The 24,031-nt window shown below is 37.9% G+C and overlaps 4 protein-coding genes across 5 annotated transcripts; all 4 read left to right on the plus strand.

Moving 5' to 3' along the window:
• The first annotated feature begins 339 nt into the window (after positions 1-339).
• LOC121908357 (GTPase IMAP family member 9-like) lies at positions 340-6,062 on the plus strand. The gene is made up of 4 exons (XM_042428291.1): positions 340-388; positions 3,274-3,340; positions 4,102-4,163; positions 5,062-6,062. The coding sequence occupies exons 2-4, from the start codon at positions 3,282-3,284 to the stop codon at positions 6,060-6,062; spliced, it is 1,122 nt and encodes a 373-aa protein (XP_042284225.1). The 5' UTR covers positions 340-388; positions 3,274-3,281.
• A 2,336-nt stretch (positions 6,063-8,398) lies between these two features.
• Positions 8,399-14,476, plus strand: LOC121909494 (GTPase IMAP family member 8-like). Of its 2 annotated transcripts, none has more exons than XM_042430060.1 (4): positions 8,399-8,533; positions 9,877-9,975; positions 10,631-10,923; positions 11,934-14,476. In XM_042430060.1, exons 3-4 carry the CDS (start codon positions 10,644-10,646, stop codon positions 13,643-13,645), a joined length of 1,992 nt encoding a protein of 663 aa, XP_042285994.1. In that variant the 5' UTR covers positions 8,399-8,533; positions 9,877-9,975; positions 10,631-10,643; the 3' UTR covers positions 13,646-14,476. The 2 variants fall into 2 exon arrangements, with proteins under 2 accessions (XP_042285994.1, XP_042285995.1); XM_042430061.1 differs by having other exon boundaries at positions 10,634-10,923.
• A 1,071-nt stretch (positions 14,477-15,547) lies between these two features.
• On the plus strand, positions 15,548-17,902 carry LOC121909495 (tripartite motif-containing protein 16-like). Its single transcript, XM_042430062.1, has one exon. The coding sequence runs from the start codon at positions 15,694-15,696 to the stop codon at positions 17,353-17,355; it is 1,662 nt and encodes a 553-aa protein (XP_042285996.1). The 5' UTR covers positions 15,548-15,693; the 3' UTR covers positions 17,356-17,902.
• Positions 17,903-19,940: 2,038 nt separating this feature from the next.
• Positions 19,941-24,031, plus strand: LOC121909501 (GTPase IMAP family member 9-like). The gene is made up of 2 exons (XM_042430070.1): positions 19,941-19,976; positions 22,339-24,031. Exons 1-2 carry the CDS (start codon positions 19,952-19,954, stop codon positions 23,274-23,276), a joined length of 963 nt encoding a protein of 320 aa, XP_042286004.1. The 5' UTR covers positions 19,941-19,951; the 3' UTR covers positions 23,277-24,031.

Consider the following 24,031-nt stretch of genomic DNA (forward strand, 5'->3'; position numbering starts at 1 on the left):
TTTTTTTTTCAGTTCCATTAAAATAATTCATTTAGATAACAAATTTCAGTGTGCTGAATATATTATGTGAATGTCTAAATATAATCTATATTTAACCAGTGTGCTAGAGTAACAGCTAATGATGACCAATTACAGTTTGAAAATGTAATATTAACCAATGCTGAGGATCCAATTTGACTAAAATATTAATTTCACTAATATATGCTGTAGCAGAATGGAAATGTATTCCTGTCTAGTCTAAGCAGGTCTGTAGTGAATTGCTTTTGCGATCACTAGCCAATCATTGTCTCCGGGCACTCTGTAAAGTCAGGTAGCTGTTTTCTGAGCGCTTCCCTGACGCTGAATGCACGCCCGTCTCCTGTTCACCTGACTTCCGCAACTGCTGCAGGTACGTGAGTAGGTTCTGTGTTTGGTCCTTAGATTATTATTAGTTGCTTGTATTACTCATTTATGATTTTGGAAATCCCTCCGTGGTGACTCACCTCCCTCAGAAGTGACCTTCTCGTAGATCGCTGTTGGTAGGTCCACTCCTCCCTTGCTCTGTAATTGTATTATGCTGCGTGTAGTAAATGGGTGTTTTACTGTGTGTAGCAGCAGAATAGGAACAATAGACGCTCCCTCCTCCCCTGAGTCCACAGATGCTGCCTGATTAGTATGCAGCCTACTACGGCACCAAGTTTTTTTTTTTTTTTTTTTGTGGTAGTTGTCATTCTTGTTTTTTAATTTGGACATTTTGTCATGTATCACAGGGACTGTGGGTTTGGGTCAGCGTTTAGCAGCTTCACTCGGGAGCTGCTGATCAAACTCTGACTCACGCTGCTGCTTTGCCTGTAGCTGGTGTTAATGATCATCGCCTTTGTCCATACTAAGTTTCCATCATTTGTCCTTTTTTAGCCTGAGCCGTTTTAATTATGTGAGTGTGCGTTGTGTTGTACGTGGGGTGTTGTTGTTGTTGTTGTTGTTGTTGTTGTTTGTTTGTTTAGCCCCAATTTGTAAATCACAGGTTTGACCATCTTCCGTGAGTGATCTTGTTTTGCTTAGTTTAGTTCATTCATTTGACATTTGTCTGCAAGTACAGGACTGAATATTGTTTATTGTGGTGTAGTTTGTGTTTATTTTGCTCTTAAGTTGCCGGTTAGGTGTTCCACCATCTGACCAACTGATCATTTTGGAGACTGTTTAGTTTATTTGTTTGTTCTTTCCCCTTTTCCTTGTTTTGTTACACCACTGGCAGGAGGCCCTTTCTTTCTACAGCTGTTGATAACCAGTGTTAAGCATTTCAACATCAGGTTAACTATAATATGTTTGTTTGTTTGGTTGAATAACTTCACTAATTGTATATATTCCCTTTTTTATTATTCAGAAGCTAAGCTGGTGCTTGTAGGTGGTGGTACCTCCTTTCCTGCGTGTTGTGTTCATCTGAGCATCCCTGGATTTGACCCTTCACCTTTTTGTGTGTGTTGATGGTGTGTGCATGTGTGATTCTCTTCTGGATGCCTCTCCTTCTCCCCCTCCACTGATAAGCCTCGGCTCTGAATAATTCCCCTACCCCTTTTTAATATGTGTGGATGGTATGCTTAATGGCTCTTTTATTCATTTTGACCATTGTTAAATAAAAAAATATTGATGGATGGAACCACGTCTCCTGCTTCTTAGTATAACGAACCAGATTGCCTCTTGGGTCATTGGTACTGGTCTGAGGCACTTGTTTATTGATAAAGAAGTAATATATGTCATATAGCCACACTATGGTTCACGTCATGCACACAGCAGCAGCTGCTGCACAGACAGTGTAACCACACACACACACTATGCAGTCACACACACAGCGCAAAGACACAACAGCCACACACATCGTCGTTGGTATGGAAGTTCATTAGCGTGAATGAAGAAGACACAAAGCTCGCAATTTGTAATACCTTTAAGTCCAAAAAAAATTGTAATTAATTTTTATAAAGGAAATCAGAATTTCTAAAAATCTAATAAAATTGCAATCGGCGCATCATTAATATTAATATGAAATCACAGCTGTCATTTTTGTTTAATGTAGACCTTTTTTATTTGTATGTCGGCTCTTTGACTGTGCCAGAGTGGAGCACTGGAGCCCATCTTGGAACTTGACTTAGACCCCGATGATTCGGACTCAGGCTCAGGTAATGGGGACTCAAACTGGACTTGACCTGGACTCTTCTTTGGTGACTCGGACTTGAATACTGGGGATTTGAGACTCAACGCGGACTCGAGACTGAGTGACTGGACTACAACACTGGTCTAAGGTAACATTTGTCCTCAGGTAAAACTCCCAGGGTGGCGTAGTTGGATTCCTCTGATTACACTGGTCAATACCCTACATTGCATCCTCTTGCCACAATACTGTATACCTGGATATGCTTTGCTCTCTGAAAAGACTCTGTCTCTGTGTTGGGGGTCTGTCTGAGGCATTTGCCTCCTCCTCCTTTCTTTTCTGTCGCAGATCAGAGGTTGGTCAGTGGTGTTTAATGTGTTAATTGACATCTGTAAAATGGCTCCACACGATGCTCCTCTTTTGTCGAGTCATCACTGCATTCATTTGCTGTATTGATGCCGGTAGTCAGGGTCTGCATTGCGCTGAGTATGTGTATTGTTTGAATACACACATGACACCACAACAGCAGTGGAGAAGCAAAGAGTGCATGCACTAAGATGTGTTCACTGTTCACAACAAGGGAACGTTGCACAGACAGTTCTGGGTACAAATGGGTACAACGCCATTTCATCAAAGAGTAAAAGAGTGAAAAAGATGCTAGAATCAAGCTTCAAAAACAAAACGTATCTGTAGTAGCGATATTTTGGGATTGATCCGCCCACCCCTATCAAGGAAAGAACAAGAAGAGTGAAGAGAGAGCCAGAAGGGACTTTTTTTTTTCATAAGATGGCAAAGCCATGACCGGCCCTACTCCCCTGACATTCTTACCCTAAACCTAACCAATCTCACGTATCATGGCTAAAACTAACCAACCCAACCAACTTAGGCAATGATTACTAGCCAATCAGAGGCAGAGTAGGGTGGGTTGTGAGAATTGGCGCGCCAGAGAGCTGGTATGCAAAGCCATGTAAGCCTCAAATGTTAGCTGTTGCTGAGTTCAGTAAAGTTGCTCAACAGTTCGTTCATCTCCTGTGATTCATTCACCAACATCATAGTTGTGTTTATGCAGATTCGGTGCACAGTGCAATTTCGGCCATCCACTAATTAGAGGGTAGTTTGTCTCTGACATGTTTGTGTTCATGTTTCAGGGTTAACCATGGAGACCCTTTTGATTTTCATCTTCACCACCTTCATCTTTATGGCACTACACTCAAGGTAAAACTCTGGTTTGCTATTGATTTTTAAAGAGGCATTTTTCATTAAGCTAGTATAATAACAACTGTCAACCGTGAGCCTGCTGGAGGATCTGATCTGAATCAATGACATCTTTTAAATCACTTTCAAGTATTATCTGTTTTATTGTTACTGTTTTAATCTTATATTGTTAAGTATTTTATTCAATTTCTCCATTTTGTATCATTTGTCTGATTTTTTTTTTTTTTTTTTAATTTTATTGCAGTCCTGAAGATTTAATCCTCGTTTAGCCATGTAAAGCTAGTTGTTGTTGTTGTTGTTGTTATTATTTTTACGTAAATGCAGTAATAAAACACAAAATGTCATCTAAAAAGTGTAATTAGCCATTAAGAGCCTCTTGTGGAAATTACTTTTACAGAAAGAGGTGTGGGGTTTTTCCCATTCACTTCAATACAGTCAGTTTGTCTCCAGGCTCTAGTTGCCGTCAGTGGAACTGCAGCCGCGGACGGCAGCTGAAAATGTTGGTTAACTTTGATCTTTGGTGCTGAAAACCAACCAGGTGATCAAGAACAAAGTCAGTTTCACACTGAAAAGATACAGAGTGGATGTGTTAGGTGATCAAGCTTGAATTAAAATTTCATCCTCAAAATTCAAATCTAATTTGCGTCATGAATCCTTAAAAGTTGGGTCTTTAATCTGCCTTCAGTTTTTCAACAAGGCTGTTTTTTCTCTTCACATCTTGAAGGATTAATCAGTAAAACTTCACTATTTCCTCCCTGCAGATGTTCATTGTGGAGCGCGACTGTTGCATCAAGTGTGTTCATGATGATCTCAACATATATGTGTAAGTATTGTGATGTGAATGAGCTGTGGGACTCACTAATCAGTGATGTGATCAGCATGGACTCATTGTCTCATTGAGACTCATTGTCGGCATATTTTGGAATGATATCTATGAATATCTGGGGTGTCCTGAATTTGCATTTTGAAAATTCAGGTGCTTCACAGAGGTGAACTATTTTCTCTCTGTCACTCAGCCTCTCTCACCCGTTTCACCTGCTGCTGCTGTAAAGGGCATAAGAGGAGCTCATGTGATTAGTCATTACTGAAGCTCTCCCCAACTCCACCTGCTGACTCTGTTTACCTCCCACTAATAATGTCTCTCTTTGACTTTGTGCATGGCTGTGCAAAAACAGGAAAATAGGTCCCAAATATCTTTAGGCTTTTTGTTTTTTGTACTTTAACCTATTGAATCCATTGCTCAGCTGAAGTCTGCTGAGATGATTTTTTAGCATTTTCATGATTTGAGTTGAGTAATCAAATCTTTATGTCTTTAATAGACATTTAACATCTTACAGTACAATAAACTGACAGTCATTATGTTAAAATAGCCAGTTTGCAGTCATGAACCACAATTCAGCCATATTTAGACATCAAAGGTCAAGTCAAAAATATTAAAATATTACAAATAACCCAGTATGGTTCTTAGAATTCTCCTTAAACAATAACTTTGGGCCATTTTTACAAGATATTGTAACCTTACTCAAAGAAACCAAATACATAAAAATAAATATGAAAGAAAGCATTAAGAATGTTCAACTAGGAGATGAAACGCGTACCTTAAAACTGTGTATTATAGACACACTTTGAGGCTTTCCAACCATAGTTATCCAACCCTAATGTGGACTAACTGAACACATTTCATGAATACACATAGCATTAATCGTTTGTCCTTTTTTCAGTCTTCGAGTCTACACCTCCCACAAACTACAGCAGTAATGAGCGGATCAGGATTGTGATGGTGGGGAAGACTGGAGTTGGGAAGAGCGCCACAGGAAACACCATTCTGGGAAAACAGTGCTTTAAATCTGAGTTCTCCCCTAAATCTTTGACTACACACTCTGAAAAGGCTTCTGGTGAGGTGGATGGACAAAAGGTTGCTGTAATTGACACTCCAGGCCTGTTTGACACCAGGAACACTGAGGAGGAAACCGTTAAAGATATTGCCAAGTGCATCTCCTATGCTTCACCTGGACCTCATATCTTCCTGGTCATCATCAAACTGGACAGATTCACAGAGGAAGAAAAGCAGACTATACAAATAATTCAAACAATCTTTGGTGAGGAAGCCTACAAATACAGCATGGTTCTCTTTACCCATGGTGACCTGCTCAAAGGGAAACCTATTGAGGAGTTCTTGAAGGACAGCAAAGATCTGCAGGAACTTGTGGCCAAATGTAACAACCAGTACCACGTGTTCAATAATGAGGTGAAGGATCGTTCTCAGGTCAGAAAGCTTCTTGATAAGATAAGAAATATAAATGTGCAGAATGGAGGAAGCTACTACACCACCGAAATGTTCCAAAAGGCAGAGAGAGCGATAGAAGAGGAGAAACAACGAATCCTGAAAGAGAGAGAAGAGCAGAACCGCAAAGAGCAGGAGAAACTGAGGAAGGAACTAGAGGAAGAATATCAGCAAAAGCTCAGACAAGTGAAGGGTGACACTGAGAGAGAGACTACATTAAAGGAAGAATATGAAAAAAACAGTAAAGAGAAAATGTTAAAACTGTGGGAAAAGCAAGAAGAGCAGGCCAGAGAGGAAGCTGAGGAGAGCGACTGGGTCACCAAACTGCTAATGTCATTTTTTCAGTGGTTGCGTAGTTTCTTCAATCCACTTCCAGGCTGGAAGTGGATTGAAGTCAAAAATGCAAAAGCTGGAAATGCAAAAGTAATTCAATTATAGGACTAATAAATAACCAATTTGTCTTTACATGAAAAAATGAATGAAGATCTGTTCTGAGTAACAAATACAACAAATAAAAGTTTGACACTTAGAGGCTGTTTGACACTATGAGAGATGAAGAGACAACAGTTAAAGATATTGCTCAGTGCATTTCTTATGCTTCTCCTGGACCCCATACCTTCCTGGTAGTACAGCCAGTAATATGTGTTCATTAATGACTTTAAGGATCATTATCAGGTCAAACAGCTGCTCAAGAAGATCAGAATGGAGCCACTACACCACTAAAATGTTCCAAAGAGAGAGAGCAATCAAAGAGAAGAAACAACAACAATAAACATGAGAAAAAAACTGAAGGAACACCAAGAATTTCAAGCTAGAAGCCGAGAAGAGAAATTCAATAATCCAGCTGTTAATTCAAATGATTTATGTCTGTTTATCTCTAGTTTTGCAAATCATCTATCAGTTAATAAAAAAAAGATCCAAACACAAGAACTCACCCACCTCCACACAGCGAGAGCAAATTAAGGTGAAAGTGACATCTGCTGTTGTCGTAGAATTACTCAACAACTGTTTATCCATAAAATAAAGATGTATTCAAAGCAAAACAAGTAAAAGACTGTTGCTGATCCTAACGTCCCACACAGGATAGAAAAAGTTCTCTCTCGCTGTCATTTGGTCCTGCAGGACTTTTATACCCAGAAAAAAGGAGGGAAAATACAAAAAAGTGAGAGAATTTAATATGTTCAATATGTGCACAAATACAGACACCAAATGTGATGAAGAACACAGAGAAGGTTTGGATCAGCAGCTACTCTGATTGCTTTTACACTTTTATAGCCAGCAGGTGGTCAGATGAGTCTCATGTATGATGAAGGGTCGGAAAGGAAACTGGAATAAAAGATTCAAAGATTCCAAAACATTTGAATCAAGAAAACAACAAAGACTTTCTGATCCTGGACTGAAAAAGCTTTAATTCACTGCTGTGACTTCTTGTAAATCTTCACATTCACTTTTTTCATTTTCTTGTTTGGTCTGATTTATAAATATAGAAGTCTGGTGTTAATCAATATTTTGTTGTTGAGCGTATTTTGTAACAATAGCAGATAATTCATGGTTAATAATTATTGTTGTATTACTTTATCACTGTTATATTACTTTTATTACTTATTACTGGTCAAGAACATGCTGATAAATTCTTCTATAAAAAAATAAATAATTATTTTGCTTCTGTATGTTTGAGGTTGAGTCTATTTATTGATCAAAATGGATTTAAAGCTGTTGTGCAGTGTAAAGTATTTGAGGTATCAGAGATCACTGATGGTAGAAAACAGCATAAATTATAGTTAATTTATCAGATTTCATTTTTTACACACATATGCATATGATGATCCAGTTCTATTTATGTCTAATAGTTGTAATCAGTGATCATATGACTAGTAAATATCTATCACTGTATATACTGTGGGGTTCAAACTCATGTGTCACATGATGTTTTATTGTACATCTTGTTGGAAACTCAAAGACAACATTTCAGTTGAGGCAGTGTGTGTTATTGATGATATGATATATTTCCCAAGATATCTTTATCCAAAACTGCAAGAAGGAATAAATTGTGTTTATGAAAGTTGGAGAAACATCAAACTTAAAATGTACAAAAGTGATTTTAAAAGAATGAAGATTTTTCATATTTCTGGGCCTGCATGAGTGTGCATCAGACAGAAAACAAACAAAAAAACAAGCTAAAAAAGGAGGAAAAGATTTAAAAAAAAAAAAAAAAAATCAAAAACCAAGAAATAAAGAAAAAAGAACACATAAAACAGGAGTAAATAACAGTGGATGGACTCGTAATTTAAAGAAAATGATTACATAAATTACATTTATATTTCATTAATTTTTCTGTTTCATTTTGTTCATTTCATAGGTCTAAGACATTAATAAACTCATAACTTGCTGTTTATGTTCTCCATACAAAGTGGTAATTTAAAATTTGTATTTTGGGGTATTTTTACAGTAAAGAGATGTGGAGGATAGTTGACCCAGAAATAAAATGTACAAGATATTTGACTCAGAAATAAAATTCAATGGGGAAAATTAAACAAGACAGTATTTAAACCATGTACAAAGAAGATGAAGTATGGAAGTATATGTTGATGTATCTGAATTTTTTTGCTACAAGTGGAACTCGTTGTGTTTTTTATAATCTAGTGCAAGTAGCATTTATAGTCAGTTGACATGGGACGTGGTTTACAAGGACATGGTTAACCATCTACAGTTACCAGAAGGAATCCTGTAGATGGAGGAAGAATGACGTTGTACTTTGGTGTCAACAGTGTTTTCTGGGTGTGGTTTGTTGCATGAAGTTACACAACGAGGCAGAATGGTAGATAGATTCTGAAATTTGCTTTCACTTCCGCAACAAATCTACTCTTCTCTCTCTGAAACAAAAATGAGCAGCAACACATTAAAACAAGGTAAGTCGATATATAACTGTATTAATCATATTAATTTATCTAGTGGACTAAAACTTGTTATGTTTTGACTGATATCAGAGTCAATGGTGACCGAAGACTCTTAAATTCAGAATGTATAGAAATCAGTGGAAAAATTAGTTCAGTTGTATGTCCAGAGGCTAGATGTATAAATGTGTATAAAAACATCAATTTGGCACATCCTAAACATAAAGTGGTGTTCGTAAAAACGGAATGTAGACTAAATAACGAAGGGCAAATGTGGACTTTCAGATATGCAGGGGAGGAGTATAACTACGGAGTTTAAATGTATAAATTATCCTATAATTGCTTGCTCCAAATAGGCGACAGAACACATCAGCTTTATTTTCATTCTAACATTGTTTTGGATTGATATATAAAAATATTTGTGGTGTCCTGGATTTGGGTTTTGAGACTTCAGGCAGCCGTGGGTGTCACGGGTGTTGTGACACCTTTACTTTCACAGAAACAGAATTCCACCCCCCCACGAGTTTCCAATACATGATAAACCTATTGGTCAAGTTAGATTAATTGAACAGCCATCCAGCCGATCACAGCCATTTCACCAACCCACCAGGCCAGGGAAGAGTAAAAAGTTGTAGTAAAGTTACGTTGGTACATTCAGCAACGGTGCTTCTGTTACTCGCTGCTGGTTGATTAGAGAATAACAGATCAGAGGAGTGATACAACTATTAACTAGTTTAGTAATGTAAAGTTTTATTTTGTAACCTTGTCTTGTTATGTGATGTATCAGCTCAGCTAATATCATTGAATATAAATGAAATAGGCTATCCTAAATGTAAGCCAGGTGGCAAATTTGGTTTGTAAAGTCACTTCTATTGTCGTTTTTGAATAGTCATAGACAAAGGTGAGCATTCATATTTAAGATGTGTAACATCTGTCTGTCTTATGGTAATGTGTTGCCTGCCTTATGTTAAAGTCTTAACGACCAAATTAATGTTTATTAGCATGCTAATCGATAATCGTGAGTTAATCTAATTGCTAATTAGCCACCATGCTTTGGCATACAAGTTACCTCTGTGTCCAGAATGTAAACTCACATAGTTCATGCTATTTGAAGCTAAATGTCAAAGGAATATGTTGCTTTAGACGTCATAGTTTTACTCCTTATGTTAGGGAGTAATGCGTGTGTTGCATTTAATATAAGTTACAGTGAGTTATAGTTTGTATTGTATATGAAAGCTATTTATTATTGAGCTTAAAAAGGGTTCAGGCGGTTGTAGCTGTATCCTGTGAGAGCTAGTTGCTCTCTCTCTGCACTCACTAGCCTCAAATGACCTGCTTATGTGATATTCTCCTGTTAGTTTGGAGGAGGACTTCAGATGAAGAGGGACCACTTGTTTCCTGTGGCTGTTGGAGAGGAACTGACGCCTGCTGATACAAAACCTCCTGGACAGCTTTTGGTATTTAATTTCCCAATTAAAGACAATTAAAAGTCCCTTTTGGATTCCTACTAAAAGAGAAACTTAAAAAATAATAATAAGGTTGTACTAGTCCATGGACTTAAAAATGACTACTGATTTGGTTCTTTACTGATACTGATTTGTTACCAGGGTTCAATTTGTTTTGCATCAATAACTATCCATTTCATTTTAATGGAAGTGTAAGTTTCCTTTAATTTCATGTCTATAAGGTATGTAAGGAAGTAGGATAAAGATACTCTGTGATTATGATTAAGTATAATAAGGATAGCCATGCTCCAGTATAGCAATTCATACAAATAACTGGATGTAAGTAGTAAACTGCTATGAGACCTGAAATAAATTCTGCTGAGTTGTTACATTCCTATGGTCTCAGTAACTATTTTATGGTAAGCTGTGGTTACAACTACAGTAGTAGAAAAAAAGTTGTTTAAATGCATTTCATTCAGTTTGATTCGCTGCTCCACCCCTGATTTTAGGTGCTTCACACAGGTGAACTAAGGCCTGGTAATCGGGAGCACCACAGTTTTGTGACCTGTTTTTTTCAAACAGTAGATGATTTACATTTCAAAGTAAAGTGTCATGAGATGAGACCTGAATACATGTCCTTCCTGTTTAAAATTTCTCTTATTTTCAGCAGGGGGCCCATAATGACGAAACATAAAGAGGAGCTCTTTAAAATTCTGGCAAAATTAAAAGAAGATGAATTTAAGGATTTCAAGTGGTTCCTGGAGCAGGATGGCAACCTGGAGGGCTTTTCAGGCATCCCAGTGGCTCAACTGGAGAATGCAGCAAAGACACGCACAGTTGATCTAATGGTACAGAAATATCAGGAGCCTGGAGCTCTGCTGCTGACCAAGAAGGTTTTAGAAAAGATCAACAGGAATGATCTGGTGCAGCATTTACAAAACACCTGCTCAGGACCAAAAGGTAAGTTAGGGGAAGGAATCTGAAAAGCAGTGTCACATACATTTCATAAATGATTACATGAGTTATGAGTTACAGTGTTCTATAATAGTAATGTGTTAGCAAAAATATGTAGAAATAATGTTGTTGGTTGCTGCAACCTGTCATCTGTTAGTCTCACTCTCCATCTTAGCCTTATTGGGAAATAAGACCCCTTAAAACGCACTTGTTGCTGGGGTTAAGAGGAGCTCATGTGGTTGGTCATGATTGAAGCTCTCCTTGACTCGACCTGCTGATTCTGTTTACCTCCGGCTAATAATGTCTCTCTTCCACTTTGCACCTGGCTGTGTATGAGAAGTGCCGACACTGTTCAGGAAAAATTGCAAAAAATAGTTGGTCACACTCACATGGGGCATGCGCCAGAAATTAAGACTTGGATCTGCACCTGCGCACAGTTTCAGGAAAATATGGTCCAATGACTTTAGTCTTTTTTGTTTTTTGTACTTTAACCTATTAAATGAATTGCACAGCTGAGGACTGTTGATTTAATCCTTGCAGCAGTTATAGATTTTCATTGTTTTCATAATTTGAGTTTAATAATCCAATCTGTCGCTTTTTTGAGTCATGATATAACACTTAATCAATGTTTCATTTTCAGGTCTATTTTAACATAAAGGTGAACACAGGTTCTTACAAATGTCTTTAACATTTAACATCTTACAATACAATAAATCAACAGTCATCATGTTAAAAAGCCAGTTTGCAGTTATGAATCACAATTCAGCCATATTTAGACTGATTTTGTAGCAGTAACTTTTATCTACCAAACCTTTTGCAGATCACACATAATATACAGTATGTCCACATGAATCCACTGTGTTTTACACCTAGAGGAAGGATACCAATGTACTATAAAACTGTGTGCTGTAGGCACAACTTAAGCCTTTCCAACCATAGTTATCCATCCCTAATGTGGACTAATTGAACATATTTTATGAATACACATAGAATTTATTGTTTGTCCTTCTTTTCAGCCTTTGGGTCTACACCTCCAACAAATTGCAACAATAATGAACTGATCAGGATTGTGATGGTGGGGAAGACTGGAGTTGGGAAGAGCGCCACAGGAAACACCATTCTGGGAAAACAGTGCTTTAAATCACATTTATCTCCTGCATCTTTGACAGAACACTGTAAAAAGGCTTCTGGTGAGGTGGATGGACAAAAGGTTGCTGTTATTGATACTCCGGGCCTGTTTGACACCATACAGACTGAAGAGGGAACAAATAGATATATTGCCGAGAGTATTTCTTATGCTTCACCTGGACCTCATATCTTCCTGGTTGTCATCAAACTGGGCAGATTCACAGAGGAGGAAAAACATACAATAGAGAAGATTCAGGAAATCTTTGGTGAGGAAGCCAACAAATACAGCATGATTCTCTTTACCCATGGTGATCTGCTCAAAGGGAAAGCTGTTGAGGAGTTCTTGAGGGAAAGTGAAGATCTGCAGGAACTTGTGGCTAAATGTAACAATCAGTACCACGTGTTCAATAATGAGGTGGAGGATCGTTCTCAGGTCAAGGAGCTGCTCAATAAGATAAGAAATATAAATGTGCAGAATGGAGGAAGCTACTACACCACCGAAATGTTCCAAAAGGCAGAGAGAGCGATAGAAGAGGAGAAACTACGAATCCTGAAAGAGGAAGAAGAGCAGAACCGCAAAGAGCAGGAGAAACTGAAGAGGGAACTAGAGGAAGAATATCAGCAAAAGCTCAGACAAGTTTTTTCAGTCGTCAGGTCTACACCTCGCACCACCTACAACAATAATGAGCTGATCAGGATTGTGTTGGTGGGGAAGACTGGGGCTGGGAAGAGCGCCACAGGAAACAGCATTCTGGGTCAAAAGTGCTTTGAATCAGAATTCTCTGCTGAATCTTTGACAGAATGCTGTGAAAAGGTTTATGGTGAGGTGGATGGACAAAAGGTTGCTGTTATTGACACTCCGGGTCTGTTTGACACCAGGAACAATAAAGAGAAGACAGTTGAAGATCTTGCCCAGAGCATTTCTTATGCTTCACCTGGACCTCATATCTTCCTGGTTGTCATCAAACTGGGCATATACACAGACGAAGAAAAGCAGACGGTGCAGAAGATCCGGAAAATCTTTGGTAAGGAAGCCGACAAATACAGCATGGTTCTCTTTACCCATGGTGACCTGCTCAAAGGGAAAACTATTGAGGAGTTCTTGAAGGACAGCAAAGATCTGAGGGAACTTGTGACCAAATATAACGGCTGGTACCACGTGTTCAATAATGAGGTGAAAGATCATTCTCAGGTCAGCAAGCTGCTAGATAAGATAAGAAACATAAATGTGCAGAATGGAGGAAGCTACTACACCAACAAAATGTTCCAAAAGGCAGAGAGAGCGATAGAAGAGGAGAAACAACGAATTCTTAAAGAGAGAGAAGAGCAAAACTGCAAAGAGCAGGAGACACTGAGGAAGGAAATAGAGGAAAAGTTTCAGCAACAGCTCAGAGAGGTGAAGGGTGACATTGAGAAGCAGAATAAATTAATGGAAGAACGTGAAATAGAAATCAAAAAGAAAATGAAAAAACTGAAGGAAAAGCAAGAACTTCAAGCTAGAAAGATAGCAGAGGACAGCAGCGGGATCATCCAAATGCTAGTTTCAAGTTTTCCACTGCTCCTTTCATTTTCCTTGCCATTTTTCTTTTGGAAAAGATAACAATACAAACACGAGTAGCATGAACACCAAAGCAAAAAATCTGTTTCTCCCGTGCATGCCAACCCACATTCAGTGTAAAATTAAATGAATTATATAACTAATAACTAAACAATTTGTCTTTATATGAATAAATAATGAAGATCCGTTCCAAGTATGACAATTAAAAGTTTGACACCTAGAGGCTATTTGAAACTAGGATAGATGAAGACAACAATTAAAGATATTGCTCAGTGCATTTCTTATGCTTCTCCTGGACCCCATACCTTCCTGGTAGTACAGCCAGTAATATGTGTTCATTAATGACTTTAAGGATCATTCTCAGGTCAAACAGCTGTTCAAGAAGATCAGAATGGAGCCACCACACCACTAAAATGTTCCAAAGAGCAGAGAGAGCAATCAAAGAGAAGAAACAACAACAATAAACATGAGAAAAAAACTGAAGGAACACCAAGAATTTCAAGCTAAAGGCCAAGAAGAGAAATTGAATAATCCAACAAAGACTTTCTGATCCTGGACTGAAAAAGCTTTAATTCACTGCTGTGACTTCTTGTAAATCTTCACATTCACTTTTTTCATTTTCTTGTTTGGTCTGATTTATAAGTTCAGAAGTTGGATGTTAATCAATATTCTATTGTTGGGCGTATTTTGTAACAATAGCAGATAATTCATGGTTGATAATTATTGTTTTATTACTGGATGTATTTCTGCAATATTAGACCATATGTGTTATTAATCACACAAGATGATCAATAATTGTTCAGCAGTGCCACAGATGGTCAAGAAGATGTCGATAAATTCTTCCTTAAAAAAATAAATGACTATTTTGTTTCTGAATGTTTGAGGTTGAGTCTATTTATTGCTCAAAATGGATTTAAAGCTCTTGTGCAGTGTAAAGTATTTGAGGTATCAGAGATCACTGATGGTAGAAAAGTGGAAAAGTGGTGGTTGAGAACCACTGACCTAAATGTAGTTCAAAGTAGGGCTGCAACTAATGATTCTTTTCATTATTGATTAATCTGTCAATCATTTTTGATTAGTTGTTTGGTCTATAAAATGTCACTGTTTCCCAAAGATCAAGGTTCAACCTACAATGTCTTGTTTTGTCCACAACCCAAAGATATTCAGTTTATTGTCATGGAGGGCTCAAGAAACCAGAAAATATTCATATTTGAGAGGCTGGAACCAAATCTGACATGTCAGGATATGCTTCAGCATGAACAGATGTTCTTTGTTTCTCTTTCTCACAGGATCATAAGCATAGTACTTTGGTTTCTATGGTTACATATTTAATATGGCTGTTTCACCCAAACAAGAATTCATTTGAAACCACAGCTACCTGTGCTGCACTTCAGTGGTGTCCAACAGTGTGACCAGTAGTGTATCTACTTGCGACCACATGTTCCATCTGTTTTTGACTTGTTAACTGTTGAATAAAAACAGTGATTTTACATATTCAGATCGTTCAATTGGAATAATTTTAGAGGCCTGGAGAAGTAAAACTGGAAAAAACGAGTTGAACTGTAGTCGAACAAAATATAAAACTTTGTGTAGAAGAAATGTTTTTCTTTTTTCCTATCCTTCTAATAATTTTTTAATCACTCACATTTTTCTTCTAGAGCTTATCAAAGTAAAGACATTTGTTTGCAGCAAAACAATTTGTCTGCTGATAAAGAGCTTAACAGTAACAGAAGTGTGGCTCAACACATTTCACCTAAATTCATTAGTCTCTTTGTACTGATAGTGTCTAACTGTGTATAGTGTAGAAAAACAAGGGTTAAACACACAGTATCTCTCTCAAACTGAATGAATCATAGCTTGATAACTCCTCCCTCTTCTTCCTGCTCTCAAACACAACAAGCTCCAGTCTGTCCACGTATTTCCTTGTTCCCTCCCCTTCAGATCTACAGTTTGAAGATGGGTGTAACCAACATGTAAAAGAGCTGCAGCCTCCATTCACTGCAGAAACACATGCTGTTTAGATCAGAGCTCAAACTAGTTTCACTTCTCAGAAAGTGAAACTCAGACAGTCGTTGCCACTGAGAGGTGAAATGGCGCAGCAAGGAGCTCAGCTGGACGGAGCAAAATTCTGCTGTTCGATCTGTTTGGATCTACTGAAGGATCCGGTGACTATTCCCTGTGGACACAGCTACTGCATGAGCTGTATTAAAGGTTTCTGGGATGAAGAGGATGAGAAGAAAATCTACAGCTGCCCTCAGTGCAGACAGACCTTCACACCGAGGCCTGTCCTGGTGAAAAACACCATGTTAGCAGATATAGTGGAGGAGCTGAAGAAGATTGGACTCCAAGCTGCTCCTGCTGATCACTGCTATGTTGGACCTGAAGATGTGGCCTGTGATGTCTGCACTGGGAGGAAGCTGAAAGCTCTCAAGTCCTGTCTGGTGTGTCTCGCCTCTTATTGTGAGAAACACCTTCAGCCTCATTATGATGCAGCTCCATTAAAGAAACACAAGCTGGTCGACCCCTCCAAGAAGCTCCAGGAGAACATCTGCTCTCGTCATGATGAGGTCATGAAGATGTTCTGCCGGACTGATCAGCAGAGTATCTGTTATCTCTGTTCTGTGGATGAACATAAAGGCCACGACACAGTCTCAGCTGCAGCAGAAAGGACTGAGAGGCAGAGAGAGCTCGAGGTGAATCGACAAAACATCCAGCAGAGAATCCAGGACAGAGAGAAAGATGTGAAGCTGCTTCAACAGGAGGTGGAGGCCGTCAGTCGCTCTGCTGATAAAGCAGTGGAGGACAGTGAGAAGATCTTCACTGAGCTGATCCGTCTCATCCAGAAAAGAAGCTCTGATGTGAAGCAGCAGATCAGATCCCAGCAGGAAACTGAAGTGAGTCGAGTCAAAGAGCTTCAGGAGAAGCTGGAGCAGGAGATCACTGAGCTGAAGAGGAAAGACGCTGAACTGAAGCAGCTCTCACACACAGAGGATCACAACCAGTTTCTACACAACTACCCCTCACTCAGTGAACCTACAGACTCGTCCAGCATCAATACCCGTCCTCTGAGATACTTTGAGGATGTGACAGCAGCTGTGTCAGAGCTCAGAGATCAACTACAGGACATCCTGAGGGAGAAATGGACAAACATCTCACTGACAGTGACTAAAGTGGACGTTTTACTGTCAGAAGCAGAACCCAAGACCAGAGCTGAGTTCTTAAAATATTCACGTGGAATCACACTGGATCCAAACACAGCAAATACACATCTGTTATTATCTGAGGGGAACAGAAAAGCAACATTAAAGACAGAAAAACAGTCTTATTCTAGTCACCCAGACAGATTCTTTGAAAGATTTCAGGTCCTGAGTAGAGAGAGTCTGACTGGACGTTGTTACTGGGAGGTGGAGAGGAGCGGGAGAGGAGTTCATGTAGCAGTCACATACAAGAACAACAGCAGAGCAGGAAACTCAAATGAATTTGGACACAATGACAAATCTTGGGCTTTAGATTGTGACACTAACAGTTATACATTTAGGTTCAACAATGTCTCAACTCCCGTCTCAGGTCCTGGTTCCTCCAGAGTAGGAGTGTACCTGGATCACAGTGCAGGTATTCTGTCCTTCTACAGCGTCTCTGAAACCATGACTCTCCTCCATAGAGTCCAGACCACATTCACTCAGCCTCTCTATGCTGGACTACGTCTTTACTACTCTTTCGGGGACACTGCTGAGTTCTGCAAACTCAAATAGACAGAAGTCATTTAAGGGACAGTCGGTTAAATTCTGTGTTAATTCTTAAAATGATTTTGTCTCTGTCATTGTTGCTGAGAGCTTGTTGCTGCAGTGTTTCTGCACAGAGATCAGCTGTCAATCAAACATTATGGTCAACTTTGACATCTTCTCATCTGTTGTTATGTAAATATTTGAGTTTCTTTAGTTGCTGCTCTTTCTTGTGTCTGTTTCACCATGGAGGCTTTCACTGATCATGATGATTTTGTTTTATACAAAATACATCTATATGCTCTTGTTTCTCTTCCACTTCATCAGTCTGAACAGAGAAAGAACCAGAACTTCCTTTATCAATAGATATTTTACTCTCACGACTTTGTAAATCTGTAAAGAAATGTATGTTTACATTTACATTGATGCATTTAGTAATACTTCTGTCCAATGTCACACACAAATCAGGTATTATAAAGTATTATAAAACTTGAATTATTGTGATAATAATCAATAAGGAGATCATTTATTATGTTGTTGTACATAGCTGACATTCTGGGTTAAACTAACTGATTGTGTGGATTAAGTGAATCTGAACATGAAATCATTGAACAAGAGTCATTTAACAGACTTTACTGATTGGATGTGTGAACAATCTGAAGCTTTATATCATCAATAAAGTTGTTTTATTTCAAGATTGAACAAAGTATTTTCTTCTGTCTTCATCTCAGGATCTCATTCAAAGCTTCTGGAGAAAATGTGAAACTAATATGAGAGTTTATTTGAGGCAGTTTTCCTCCTGAAACACCTTCATGCTACATTTACAAGCTGGCAACACCAGACGAATGTATAACACATGATCACGTTGCATCATACATTCATTTTATACCCACAGTAACTGAGTTTAATTCAATTCTGTAAATAGATTTTAAATTGTTCATTTAATTTTAGTCCTACTTTGTTTATTTCATTATTATTATTATAACCTTACTCTTGTTATATTTTTATTCTTCCATGTTGTGTTGGCTGTCAAACTGGAAATGTAAAAGAGCATTATTTTCTTTATTGCAGAGAATTTATTTAATCATAAACGAATTCTGTGACATGAAATAAAGGATAAGATAAAAAGAGATAAAAGATGGACATTTATTCATTAAACATGTAAACTGTTGTGTGGCCTGTATGGTACTTACCTGTGTTGTTTCTTTGATGCAAAAGTATTTCTTGTTTCTTGTGTTTGACTACATGGGCCTTAATGGAGACTAGGTCTTATTTCATCAAAGTTGATAATATGTTTAATCTGTTCACATCACTTTTAAAATGTTAAGAAACATGAATTGTGATTAAGTTGCAATCATTATTGTCATAATCAGTAGAGTGAGAATTTATCATTATCTTCCACAGAGCTGACACACTGGTTTAACAGAGTGGTTGAAAAGAATCTGTAGATGAAAACATTGAATGTTTTCTCTGAGTTTTGATGTATGTTTATAAAATGAATAAAATCAATTTCTTCTGTCTTTCAAAGTACAGATTAAAAAAGTGGTCAGTGTGTTTATTTCAGAAATTCTATCAAAACCTCTGGAGATAACATGAAACAACAACTGCAACAAATTAAATAACTTTAGGAGCAGATTTAGAGACAAAACCTACGTGAAAACTAATGTGAAGCAACACTCTATGGGAAGAGTGAATAACAATCCTGTTGTTAACTGAAGTGGTTAAATGTGTGATACTGATTACACTTATATTAATTTTTTATTATTATTGTTATTATAATTATTTTACAACTTGCTACACAACATAAACTGGTTGGTGTTGAATACATTCTGTACTTATAACAAGTGACTAATATTCACCACCACCATTTTGTTTCAGATGTCAACATGTGCTTTGGATTTTGGAAACTCTTTAAAAAATTTTATAATGATATGTCTGAAAACTTGGATGGAAAGACTAAACATTGAACTGAACAAACAGGCAGTTAAGTGAGGAGAAAATCCACTCTTCAACGTGGGAGTAGATAAGTATTGTCACAAAAAGAAAAGAGCCAACGAGGACACCTGGTGGGCAAATACAGACATGATAAACTGGTGACAAACAGCTGAATATACTTCCTATATTTTCAATATCCAGATTATGATTATATAAATGGGTTAACAGGGATTGTCAGTATCAAATTCAGTATTAAATTTCTTCTCAAGTCTGTATGCTAACAGTGTACTCATGTGCTTTTATAGCAGAAGCAGCATTTAATCCAGTTTTGGAAGTACTCAGATCCTTCACTTAATTAAAAGTACCAATATAATGTAAAAATACTCCATTACAAGTGAAAGTCCTACATTTAAAATTAAGTAAAAGTACAGAAGTACTGTCAGCTACATTTAAGTATTGAAAGTAAAACTGCTTGTTCTGCAGAAATCAGGCTCCTGCATTATATGTTAAATATGTTTGTACAGTATAGTGTAATTTTTCTTGGGGGGGGGGGATATTTGAGATATTTTTCATTGGGTTTTTTTAAGGGTGCTGCTGTTCCTTAATGTTAACAGTGTTTTATGGGTGTGGTTTGTTGTAAGAAGCTACACAGACTTATTTCCCCTTATTGCAGCAGCACCTCTTCTCAAACATGGGGAACGTACTTACAAAATGTGGTGAGTCAATATACAACTGTACTTATAATATTAATACTCTATTAAACTGAAATGTTGGAGTATGTTGATTAATTTGAGTCATGGGTTAATGTATGTGTCAGATCTGAGATGTATTTTATTAATAGGATTAACAAGGGGGTGGGGGTTGCTTTATACATTGATGATATTTATAAAAGTACATTTGTGAGTAGTACGTCACTAGTTGTAGACAATGTTATGGCTAGAAACTGTAGAAATTAAGACTGAGAAATCAAAAATATAATTATACGCTAGGGTCTTGCATTGATACTGTAATAAACCTAGATTTTTATCCAAGTATAGCTTAGAATGTTTCTGTAATTAAACATCAAAAATGAAGAGGTAGTACCAGGACTATAAAACGGATTAACCCTTATTATTACAAATTCATGCAACCAGGTTCACTCAGGATGACTAGAGAAAGTTCAAGTCCTATCTTACTTCTCAGATGCTGCCCTTGAAGGCCGATAATGACTGTAGGGGCATCAAGCCAATATTTATCACACCACAGCCGACTCCCAAGGCCACTACACCCCCTTAGGGCACCGCATACAGGAAAATGCACTGCAAACACTCATCAAACTGCCACACATCCAGTATTTCAAGGGTGCATGCAGGCTGAATATAAAGAATAAACAGTCCCTTAAACAATCCCACTCCCCAGCAACACTGTGGCTAAAACGTACTATATTGACAAAACAAATGAGACACAATAATTAACACTAACAAAAACAAAATAATGAACATAGTTGACATAAAAACAAAACACAGGCAACAGGGTACCCCAAAAGAAATGCAAAAAGAACAATCACTAGACATCTGAAGATGAGACAAAGGCCAATTTGAAAAGATGGGTTTTCAGTTACTTTTTAAAAGCTTCTTCAGAGACCGCAGACTGTATGTAAGGCAGAGAGTTCCATAGTGTTGGAGCCTCCACGTCAAAGGCACGATCACCTTTTGTTTTCAGAGCGAGGGACAGCCAACAGGCCCTGGTCAGAAGACCTAAGTGACCTAATGGCGATATAGGGATGGAGAAGGTTACAGATGAATTCAGGTTCCTGTACAAGCAGGGCTCTATACATGAAAACATGTATTTGTTTTTTTGTTGTTTATTTTATGAATATTTGTTTCATACTAATATTTTTTAAAATATTTGTTTTCTGGCAGAAATAAAACATGTCACATACAAGCGCGCAGGTCAGTTTCATCGCTATCTCAGTTTCTCTCCTCTGCTCCGCTGTTACATCTAGAGGGGAGTCACATCCACGTGCTACATGACGCATATTTCCTTATTTGGACATCACTCCCGGCGTTGGGGGTGTTCCTCAGAGATAAAGCTGAGCTACTGACACAAGCGATGTGCTCCAAAGGGACTCTCCATAACCTGTTGTTCCCCTTCTCCTTTCCACAAAGTTAGGTTGTAAAAAATAGGCAATAAATGAAAAGTGCAAAGCAATAATGACCTTTGAAGTTCTTCCCTACATGTAACATGGTTTGCTGTCTCTGTGTTATGGGTGTATAACAGCTAGAGATCTGTCATGATTTTTAAACCTCTTTCCACTTTTATTTGAATACAAATACAAATACAAATGATTTCGCTGCCTCAACAAACATAGATACAAAGACAAATACTGGGCTCTCTGCACTTCCCTTATTATTGCTGTTCTAATCGTACAGTTTATCTTGCTTGTTGCTGCTTTAATGTTGCTGGACTGTAAACCCCTAGCTTATAGTATTCCATACTGTGTTGTTTGTCTACAATAACTGTAAATAAGACTATACAAGTTAAAATGCTGCTTTATGGACTGTCAGATTTTCTAAATTGAGACTTTTTATATTTACAAAGTGTATACAAAGATGAGATGGGAGCGAGGAAAGCCGCAGGATGAAGACGGTACAACTGATTTAAGAGTTGACATTACAATTTATTATATAAATGAAAATAAAGTATATCCACCTACAAAATACAAGATTAATGGTTAATAATTGACAATTTAATTAATTAATAAGTAATTAGCCTCTTTTATTTATTTCACGGTGTATTATATCAGGATAACATTTGACTGTTAATCAACCTCTGGGGGGGGCTTATCAACAAATATGATCAGTTGCTCTTGTGCTGAGCTTGGCAGAAACTCAAACAAAGGCTATCGAGTCAGACCCATATATGGTATGAAAAGTCATCACTGGTCCTCGTCTGATCAGTCAGAAACAGATTTGAAGATTATTTTGAGATAGAGACAGACAGGCCCCTCTTTACATCCATCATGGCAATATCACAGGACCATGATGGAATAGCTGAGGTAAGGTAAGGCTTCCCAAAGTATTCATTTTTGTTTTTCAGTCTTGCAGTTGCAGCTTCCTACAGCCTACCACAATAACGAGCTGCTCAGGATTGTGATGGTGGGGAAGACTGGAGTTGGGAAGAGCGCCACAGGAAACATCATACTAGGACGAGAGTGCTCCCCTCAGTCTTTGACTACACTCTGTGAAAAGGTTTATGGTGAGGTGGATGGACAAAAGATTGCTGTTATCGACACACCAGGCCTGTTTGACACCAGGAACACTGAAGAGGAAACAGTTAAAGATATTGCCCAGAGCATTTCTTATGCTTGTCCTGGACCTCATATCTTCCTGGTTGTCATCAAACTGGGCAGAATCACTGAAGAAGAAAAGCAGACGATACAAATGATTCAGACAATCCTTGGTGAGGAAGCCGACAAATACAGCATGGTTCTCTTTACCCATGGTGACCTGCTCAAAGGGAAAACTATTGAGGAGTTCTTGAGGGACAGCAAAGATCTGCAGGAACTTGTGGCCAAATGTAACAACCAGTACCACGTGTTCAACAATGAGGTGAAAGATCAATCACAGGTCAGCGAGCTGCTCAAGAAGATCAGAAATGTGAGTGTGAAGAATGGAGGAAGCTACTACACCACCAAAATGTTCCAAAAGGCAGAGAGAGCGATAGAAGAGGAGAAACAACGAATCCTGAAAGAAAAAGAAGAGGAAAACCTCAAAGAGCAGGAAGAACTGATGAAGAAACTAGAGGAAAAGTTTCAGCAACAGCTGAAGGAAGTGAAGGGTGACATGGAGAGGGAGACAAAGTTCAGGGAAGCACAAGAAAGAGAAATGGAAGAGAAAATTAAAGAACTGAGGGGACTCCAAGAATTTCAAGCTAGACAGAAAGCCGAGAAGAAAAATTCAATAATCCACATGATAATTCAAATGATTAAGGCCGGTTCATCTATACTTTGGCAAATCACACACCTAATTAATTGATTATCCAAACACAAGAACCCACCCACCTTCACACAGTGAGATCCAATTCATTTGAAATGTGAAAGTGACATCTGCTGTTGTCGTGGAATTACTCAACAACTGTTTATCCATAAAATAAAGATGTATTCAAAGCAAAACAAGTAAAAGACTGTTGCTGACCGTAACGTCCCACACAGGATAGAAAAAGTTCTCTCTTGTCGTCATTTGGTCCTGCAGGACTTTTATACCCAGAAAAAAGGAGGAAAAATACAAAATAGTGAGAGAATTTAATATGTTCAATATGTGCACAAATACAGACACCAAATGTGATGAAGAACACAGAGATGGTTTGGATCAGCAGCTACTCTGATTGCTTTTATACTTTTATAGCCAGCAGGTGGTCAGATGAGTCTCATGTATGATGAAGGGTCGGAAAGGAAACTGGAATAAAAGATTCAAAGATTCCAAAACATTTGAATCAAGAAAACAACAAAGACTTTCTGATCCTGGACTGAAAAAGCTTTAATTCACTGCTGTGACTTCTTGTAAATCTTCACATTCACATTTTTCATTTTCTTGTTTGGTCTGATTTATAAGTATAGAAGATGTGTGTTAATTTTATTGTTGGGCGTATTTTGTAACAATAGCAGATAATTCATGGTTGATAGTTATTGTTTTATTACTTGGTGTATTTCTGCAATATTAGACCATATGTTTTATTTATCACACAAGATGATCAATAATTGTTCAGTTGTGCCACAGATGGTCAAGAAGAT

The sequence above is a fragment of the Thunnus maccoyii genome, chromosome 12, assembly GCF_910596095.1.
Source record: "Thunnus maccoyii chromosome 12, fThuMac1.1, whole genome shotgun sequence".
Classification (NCBI taxonomy): domain Eukaryota; kingdom Metazoa; phylum Chordata; class Actinopteri; order Scombriformes; family Scombridae; genus Thunnus; species Thunnus maccoyii.